Raw genomic sequence first — 9,590 nt, 5'->3', positions numbered from 1 at the left:
CGGACTTTATTCTTCATTCTTTATTCATCAATTACCCCGCAGCGTCCAAAGGCGTTACAGCAGGGGGGTTACAACATTGAATAAAATACATCTTCATTCACACAATGCACTTGCTTTTCAGTCAGCCTATTCCACTGTTTAATTGTTCGAACAAAAAATGAGTTGGCATACATGTTCGTCTTGGCAGGGTACTCGAGGATTTTGCAACTATGATCAGTTCCTTTTGAAATGTAATGAGGTTTCTGTAGGTAAATTTCCCTATTAATTCCTGTTTTATTATAGTAAATCGAATATAGAAATTTTAATCTCAGTTTATTGCGGCGGGCAGAAAGTGACTCCCATCCTAGCTTAGCCTTCATTGCAGTGCAGCTCTCCCTTCTTCCGTACCGCCCGAAGACGAACCTGGCAGCACGGTTTTGTATTTCTTCTAGAGCGGCAATGAAGGTTACTTCGTGGGGGTCCCACACAACACAGCCATATTCTAAGAGTGGTCGAACACAAGTTGTATATGCCATACGTCTTAAATTCGCATGTGAACATCGCAGGTTTCTCTGAATGAAATTCAAAGCTTTACCAGCTTTGGCTATGATACTGTCTACCTGTGGTTTCCACGAACATTCAGACGACAGTAGCACACCTAAATACTTATACGTACTGCCTTGCTTCAATAGTACATTGTTCAGATGATACCGTGACTGAATTGGTTTCTTCTTTTTAGTAAATGAGAGATGTACACACTTTGTTATGTTCAAAGTCATATTCCATTTAGTACACCAGTCATGAATGATTGATAAGTCGTTCTGAAGTTCAATTGTATCATTGGGATGGGCAATTTTTTGTACACAACACAGTCGTCCGCAAACAAGCGTATAGAAGATGAAATTCCGGCAGAGATATCATTAATGTACACCAAAAATAATAGCGGACCCAGAACGGAGCCCTGTGGGACTCCTGACGTAACATTTGCATATTCGGAGCATTTTCCATTCAGTATTACACATTGCCTTCTTTAGGAAAGGTAACATTCAATCCATTTAAAAACAGTTGCGTCAATGTGTAGGTTATTAAGCTTAAACAATAAGAGTGAATGTGATACCGTACTGAAGGCTTTCCGAAAATCCAGGAACACACCGTCTACCTGTCCTCCTGCATCTACGCTGGATATTATGTCATGATAAAACTCAACTAGTTGTGTTGTGCAAGATAGTCCCCTACGAAATCCATGCTGCTCGTTAATTAGTACCTTATGCTTACTTAGATGATTTAGTATTTGTTTATATAAGATATGTTCAAGTATATTACACGGGATAGACGTAAGTGATATTGGCCTGTAGTTACCAACGTCTTTTTTGGACCTACCTTTATGTATCGGAACAACGTGTGCAATTTTCCAGTCATGGGGTAAAATACCTGTCGATAAAGATTTTTCAAAAATTAAATAAAGGGTGCTTGCATGCTCCCCGGAGAAATCCGAGTTGCTCACAGTGTTGTTAGATACGGGACCTTTTCCTGAGCCTCCTTCGAGTTCACCAGACCACATCGAATCGCGCCACAGCTAATTAAGGAGCGCAGAAGCACATCTACCCCGTTCCCGAGGTGCGGCACGCGCAAACGAGTTGGCGCCCCCACCACGTGTGCCGCAGGTGGAGCTATTCACTGCTTGACTCTTCCTGGCACGGTTCCAGGTAACGCAGGTCTCGAGCAAAGCTGCTTTGTAGCACTGAAACGTCGCCCCCATCCGCCTATTGTGACGGCGCTTGCAAGTCAGAATGGCCATACCGCAGAGAGAAGTAAGCGCTCGGACAATCGGGGCCCAAGGAGCGACCCTGTGCGCCGGGTGTGACACAATCGCACGGGCGCCTACCATTGGCCGAAAATGGCGACATCTGAGAGGGCTCGCCGATTGGCCGAAAAGGGCGTCACCTGAGCGGGCTCGCCGATTGGCCAAATCTGACGTGACTTCGAGACACCGAAGGGCTTAAAAGCCAGAGACCGGGAGCAGCAAGAGAGCATTCCTTCATTCATCTCTTTCGAGCTTCTTGCCACGGGCCGCAGCGTCCGAGTTGCTGCCGGCCCGTAATGACTGTATGGCTGTTAATTTATTTGTACTCTCACTGTAAATAATGTAAATAAGCCTCCAGTTTTCCTCCCGACGGCCTCCTCAACCTCGGCCAACTCCCGCACCCAACGGCAAGGTCCAATATCTGGGGGACAGCAATTGGGATTGTCCTCCAGATCCAACAATGTACAGAAGAGGATGCAATTTGCAAAACTCCATAGACATCTTCATAGGGTGGAAGGAGGTTCTGGAGGTATCCCAAGTTAAGATCCTTCGCATGTGGATAAGAAGCAACTGTTGTGTGGATCACACAATCAGATAGCTCGTAAACACCACAGCGCAGATCACGAGGACCATCGCAAGAATCTCAAACAGACGACGACGGACGAAGGAAGGGGACATATTTAGGCTAATACAGGCCCTCGTGGTCAGTAGGATTGTATACAGTGTCCCCTACCAAAGACCGCTCGAACAGGAAAACGAACAGTTAGATGCAATCCTCGGGAAAGCTTACAAATGCGCTCTCGGACTGCCGGTCAACACATCGACGGAGAAATTGCTTAAACTGGGCATAAACAACACAGTGCAAGAAAACATCGAAAATCACCTTCTTGCGGAGAAACTGAGACTCATGCAGACCCCAACGGGAAGGAACACGCGGAAGATACTGGGTATGAAGGATGCTTGCAGAGAAATTAACAGCACGGAAAGCATACCTAAAGATATTCGAGAGATCATGGAGATCAGCCCGATACCGAGAAAGATGCACCCTAAAATACACAAGGCCAGAATAAAGGCAAAATCAGAAGAACAAAATAGATATTTCGCGGGGTGAAAAACCGTCTTATACGTCGACGCGACCACATACAAAGACCCCTCCGGGGCGGTAGTCAGCGTTGTTGATCACCAGCTTAGAGAAATCAATTGCGCTTCGATCAAAGGCAACAAATCCTCGAGGCTGAGGACTGACTGACTGACTGAAAAACTTTATTGTTTGAAGTATTTAGAGGGAGCGTGTGGAGCAGTCCTTAAGGGGCCGTTCCTTATAAAGACTAGGTAGGCACCTCATTACAGGAGCCCATTGGCTGTAGCCGCGACTCGGGCACGGCCGACCAGGGCCTTCTGGCTCGCCAGGTCGGAGCAGCCGAGCAGGGCCGCCTCCCAGTCCTCCCGGGTAGGGTTACGAATAGGGGGAAGGTGAGGGGTTGATTGGCATGCCCACACCATGTGGAAAATGTCCGAAGATTTTTCCTCACAGTGCGGGCACTTCCCTGTACACGCAGGGTCGAAATGTTTTTCGACTGCCGGGCACAGCAGCGTTTTAGTATAGAGGTTTGAGTCGGATCGATCAAGGCGCGAAAGAGACTCCAGGTGCTCCGGCTAGACATTTGTCTAGCGGCCGTGTTGCATCGGTCCACCCAATTCGGGTCGGCGAGCTGGGCCGCGTACTCAGCTGCTCGTTGGGTGAGCTCGGCGATGCGAATTTTGAGCTTCCGATTGTGTTTTTGGTGGCGCCACCTACGGACGAGTCTGTGCCGCGCCTCCCATAGGTACAGGAGGTGGTTGTCCACCTCCGTCGTGGCCTCCGATAGTTGAACTTGAGTTTCCGTCGAACGAAGGTTTGCAACCAATTCTTGTGACCACGCGTGGTAACCTTGTTCGTGGATAGGGGCCGAATTAGTGTAGTTTTGCCGGAACTTGGTCCAGTCGGGTAGGCGGGCTTGGGCGTGGGATCTTGCCAATGGTTTGCTTCTGACGGTTGTGTTGAGTATGCAGTGGTCACTGCCGAGGGTTTCCTCGGTGTTGGCCCATTCTGCGTGTCTAATGTTTTTGGTGAAGGTAAGGTCCGGACACGTGTCCCGAGTCACGGAGTTACCCACCCGCGTTGGATGCGCAGGGTCGGTGTGAAGAGTCAGGCCTAGCGTGGACGCAAGTTCCGCTAGCTTGCGCCCGCGCTTTTCTTCACGCACGTACCCCCAGAGTGTGCTGTGAGCGTTGAAATCACCCACGATCACCAGGGGGTCCCTGCCCGCAGCCTTCAGGGCGCGACTGAAGAGGGCTGCGAAAGTTACATCTTTGAGCTTGGGAGAACAATAGATGTTGAGCATATGTAATGGTGCGTTTTGTTTCTTAGGCGGAAGAAGGGTGACCATCACATAGGAATAATCAGTGTTGAGTTCCAAATCAACCTGGTTGGCTGTATAATGTTTATGCACGCAGATACAGGAAGAGGGGTTCTGCTGGAACGTGGTATAATTTGTAAGGGTGGCGCCGCTCCCTGGCTCCTGGAGGGCAACCACCGAGGGGAGTGAAGCGAATGTTGACAAGAAATGCCGGAGGTCCGCCCGCTTGGCGCGGGAGCGGAATCCCCGGCAGTTCCATTGGGTAATTTGTATGGGGGTGGCCGAATTGGTACGGGGAGAGCGCCTAATTTGAGGGCTGTCCGCCATGGTCATTGAAGGGAAAGACCAATTGCAGGGACGCTGCTCCGGAGCCAGCACTCGCGGGGAGGGGAGCATCCTCCATTCCGGAGAGCGAGCAGCTGTCATTGTCTTCTGCTTCAGTTTCAATGTTGCGGCGCGACGTTTTAGGACAGACGTCTTTGATAAAACTGCCGGTTCTTCTGACGCCACGCGAGGATTGCGCGATGTGCTGTGCCACGATTGTCGGTATGTTTTCAGTTATTTTGGCGATGGCGGAGGTGATTGCCGCGGAAATTTGACTTTCTAGGGTGTTGAAACGGGCGTCTATGCGGGCCTCTAGACGGGCCTCAAGTGCAGCTTCCGCGCTCAGTGCTGCATTCGGTGCCGCGGGCTCACTCTCCATAGCCTCAGTTGCGGGGGTAGACGGGGGAGTGGTAGGCTGTTTTAATTGCGATTCCAGGAGCGTAATTTTCTTGAGCAGCATCTCAATTTGGCACTCGAGAGCTGCTATCTGGGCTTGCTCGGCACTGCGTGCCGCAGGAGGGGAGGAGGTAGGGGAAGCGGAGGCAGCCCTGCCCGTACCGCTCACCTGCGTTCCGTGTTTCACGGCGTTGGCCCAGGCCCTGGCATCGCCTCGTGGTGGCAGCGTCGACAGCTTTCCAGTACCGCCGTGTGGTGGCGGCTGCGTCGGCGGTCGCTTGCCGGCTCCTCCGGTATGTGGCGCCGGCTTCTCGGTGTTGCAGTCGTCCCGGCTCGGTGACTCACCGGGGAGGCCAAGATGGCGGCTCTTCTTCTTGGCCGCCATTTTCTTCTTTGTCCCACCCTTCGGGGCGGCCATCTTGTGTGTGCGGAATTTTGCCGCACACTCCCGTGAGTTTGTGGCGTGTCCACCGCCAAAAACAGAGCACCGTGGAACACACTCGTGAGGGGCCCGCACCCCCTCCACAAGCGGGGCTTGTTGCCCGCAGAGTCCGCACGTGTTCTGCTGCGTGTTGGGACAAGCGTCCGCTCGGTGGCCGACAACCCCACACAGGCCGCAGGCCGGGATTGTCCGGTAGTAGGTTTGCACTGGGATGAGCATATTCTCATAGTGCACAAAACGCGGTTTCTCCCTCCCAGCGAAGGTTACCCGAGCTTTGTTAGACGAGCCGAATTTCCTCACCTCGACAATGGTGCCTGCTCTCCATTGCACCTGCTCTCGAAGCGATTCAGTAGTGTCAGAGTTGCTGACGACGATGACGCCGTGGCAGATATCGCCTCCGTCTTGCCTAAGGTATCCGTGGAGCGGAATCGCCCCACGCTCGGTGTTGATTGAGAAGTCCCCGAGGAGCCGATCTGCCGCCGCCGGGTTCGGGGTGTGGATCAATATCAGGTTTTGTTCACGGGACGGCAGAACCGTAACAGACCTTGCCACCTCAGGCCCGAGGTAGGCCGTAATGGCGGCACCGTAGCGGTTCTCCGAAAAGGCTTGGTGCGGCGACACATGTTCGCGTGGCTTGAGCACGACCACGAAGTCGTCAAGGCCCGGTTTTGGAAATGGCCGAGGCTTCCAGTTGGTAAGGGCCTTGCGTTTGCTTCCCGCAGCGCGCGAGGCGGGAGGCTGCGTCTTGCCGGCCGGTGTGCCGGAGGCCGGGGCGGCGACGGACGCCGCCGTCTTGGCTTGAACGAGCGAGCGACGCGCGACCGCGTCATTAAGAGATTGGTGCCGAAATGTGGGAACAGGAGCGGAGTTTCGATCTTCTGATGTTGAAACCGTCGTCCAGGCCATGGCGTCGGGATCGTAACCCCTCAGGAATGACGCGGGAGCCGTCATTTTACCTCGGGAGGGTGGTTCCACGCCGCTGGGCGTCGGCGTCGCCGTGTGGCCTAACGGCGTCGCCCACGAAGGCGGGTGTAATTCGGTCGTAAAATCTTCAAAAGTGGTCCCACCTGGTGAACATTAGTATCCACGTGGTCCAGACGGTTTGCTGCGTCGATTGACGTCGGTCTTGCTGGGGTGCAGAGGATTGAGCCGTGACTCCAGCCGAAAATCGACGGAGCCGATACACCACACGTCTTACGTCGTCGCGCACTAGCAGCGTCTCCAGGCTGAGGAAGCGGCAATCGTACTCGCCATCACCCACCAGGGCGCAGAGGCCACTACAGCAATACTTAAGGATTCGCAAGAAGCGCGCAGAAGGTACAGCAGTGGACGCATATCCATTGCGGCCATCCGCATACTCAAGATGAGGAGTCACCTTTTCGGGATGCTTCATTACGTGGACACAAGGTCATGAAACTGCGACAGGGAACCAGCGTGCTGACGCCAACGCCCAAGCATACGCCAACCGGGGGTCGCACCACGACGGGGAACCGGACACAGTCACCAGACGCTATGGAGCAATTTTAGAAAACCAAAGGGCCCTAAGGAGGATCTACCCCCTCCCCAGAAAGACCTTAGTAGAGAGCAGTCGGTTGCCTGGAGACAACTGCAGACTAATACATACCCCAATCTGAGTCTACTCAGCAAAATCTATCCGGCAACATATAACAATAAATGCCCGCTATGCGGGGAACACGCAGCGCTTTACCACGTTACATGGGCTTGCCAAAAACCAAAGGTAGTGCCAGTACGTAAAACACCAACACCGGAGCAGTGGGAGGCTGCGCATTCCTGCTCGAAGCCTGAAGAACAGCTCAAGCTGATCGACAGAGCTAGCAAGATGGCAAAGGCCACGGGGGCCCTGGACTGAGGGCTCCACCTTCGCCGGGATATCTCCTTTGTGAAAATAAAGTTTTTCATTCATTCATTTATTCATTCCGTGGGAGTGTTCGTCGAAACGTCGCCAACGCCCTCCTCCGCGGGTCGCGCGAGACATTGCGACATGTCGTTCCAGCTTTTGAAACACGAGAGGAAGGATCTACTGCGGGAGTCCATTCCTAGCATCCTTCCTCCCATTCCCACTCGCCTTCCTAGAACAGCCCAGGTTCTCATCCACAAAGCAAGAGCTAAGGCATCTATTACACCGGATGTCCTGAGCAAGTGGAGAAGAACAGAAGTGGAATGCCCCAACTGCCCTGCCATCAACGTCGATCTTAAACATATGATCTGGTCCTGTCCTGCCCCAGCCAACCTTAGGGACAAGCACACCCGACCTCTAAAGGTGGCGTCGTACGAAGACTGGGTCGCACCTCAAGCAGATGCCACCTGAAGAATCAACGCTTTGCTCTCCTTTGCGAAGGAGGCAGGCATCCTTCCTTTCACCTAACCCCCACCCCTATCTTAGGCCACGGGTCATCCCTTCTAATAAAAATTTCAATCAATCAATCCAGCTTTAGACGCCAGGCGCGTTGGCTGCGTCTAGTTACGTTGACGGAGCCAGTAGATCGAACCACCGGTCGAATTGTAGAGGTTGTTGTTCTCACCAACATGACGGAACGTGTACGTGCGTTCACGCTACGTTGAACTATATTTAGTTAGGCCTTGACGGCTGGATCGGCGCGCCGACGGCAAGCCCTTTCACGAGCGAGCTCTCACCGCCACTCGTCTAACGCTGCCTATTCCACGGAGGAACGCACAATGCGTGGCCGTCCCATAGATTTTCCGAGAATGAACTGAACGGAAACGAAGCCGGCGGCAGCACGCACGAAACCCTTTGCTGTCTTTTCCCTCCCCGGCGAAAACCAAACGGCTCTGATATTCTGCTGAATCCTTGCTAATGACTCACGCTGACAGCTGTCAACTCACCAAACTTCCCTTTCCCGCAGCTGCTCTGCTTTGGGAGTAACTGGGTTTTTGCGTGCCCACTACAACGCCATTTGTGAGGCGTCGCTTGAAAAATTTGCTGTTTCGCCCGAAAGGCGAAGCACAATAGCAAATTAGTGGATGACTGTTCGAAGTAAGGATAGTAGTTTTAGCGACGCTATAAACTTGTAAACATTCTCTTACTAAATTAACAATAATAGAATGCGCAAGCGTCACTGAACGAGGACGTAGGAAAATACAGACACTCGGAGACAGGGTTGTCTTTCGTGTCTGCTTCTTTATATGTCCTTGTTCAGTCGCGCTTGCACATTCTATCACAGATTCAAAGCAACTAGCCCGCCAACATGCTTTAACTGAATTGACCAGCACGGTGTCACGCGCGCACAGGTAAACATGAAGACATTTAGCTTGATGAGCGCGGAAACTGGCTGTTAAAATGCTGGAGTGAGGAATCGTAGCAGCAGCAAGCGAAATGACCTTTGTGCATCTCTCGCATCAGCACGAACGAAACGTCAAAAGCACAGCGCATACAAAGCTACCGGCACTACGCGCACGCAGCAAACATCCCAGATCGCTTTGAAGATCAGACATGCGCAGACGTGCACTTTGGCCACGTCGAAGATGGCTTTCAAGACACACGAGCGACGGCAACGCGTCCCTAGGGCATCCGCCAATCTGTACGGTTGTCTCCACTCTGTACGGAGCGGTTGGCGAGGAGGACACCGAGGCACCCTTGCATCCGCCGGAGAAGAACGGCCCCTCCTCACTCGCCTGCTTCCCCCCCCCCCCCCTTTGTCGTTCGAGGCAGGAGAGGCGACGTTTCCGACCTGCAATCCTCACTCGCGCACGTGAGATTGAACCGCGTTCGCCGGCTCACTCATGCAAGATTTCACTCGGACATACAGCATACAGCCAACACCCTCAAGGTACAGCGCGCGACGACGGTTGTATCGCCCTTGGACTTCACTGCGAGGCTGACGGCGACAGCGACGGCAGAAAGGTGCCTGGAGTGTCAATTGTAAAAGTGGAAAAGTAAAGAAAACGGCAGGGGAAGCACTGTAGGAGGCTGGTGTACATATTGAATGGTTTCGTATATGTGGCTACTTCTTTTTTGAAGTATAGAGCGTAATAATCGAGGTTAGCTGGTGGAATAACGTGCTCTTGTGTGTTAGTAATGATAGTAAAATTTCAGGAGTTACAACTTTAAGCGATTGTCACGTGCCTAATTGATTCCCGTCGAGTGTAAGCATTTAAACTTGCGTGAGGTATGGTACCGTATATTTACTCTTACGCGTTGACGAGGAATTTGTTTCTAGCATACAAAGCCTTGCTTCATCGTATATATGGCCGCGTTCATTGAATT

The 9,590-nt window shown here is 52.3% G+C and overlaps 1 protein-coding gene across 1 annotated transcript; it reads right to left on the bottom strand.

The window, feature by feature from the left end:
* Window positions 1–4,486: 4,486 nt before the first annotated feature.
* Window positions 4,487–6,295, bottom strand: LOC126532219 (uncharacterized). The gene has a single exon (XM_050179885.1). The coding sequence runs from the start codon at window positions 6,293–6,295 to the stop codon at window positions 4,487–4,489; it is 1,809 nt and encodes a 602-aa protein (XP_050035842.1).
* Between the last annotated feature and the right edge of the window lie 3,295 nt (window positions 6,296–9,590).

This window comes from Dermacentor andersoni, chromosome 5, assembly GCF_023375885.2.
Source record: "Dermacentor andersoni chromosome 5, qqDerAnde1_hic_scaffold, whole genome shotgun sequence".
Classification (NCBI taxonomy): Eukaryota; Metazoa; Arthropoda; class Arachnida; order Ixodida; family Ixodidae; genus Dermacentor; species Dermacentor andersoni.
This window is presented reverse-complemented; position numbering and strand designations above follow the sequence as displayed.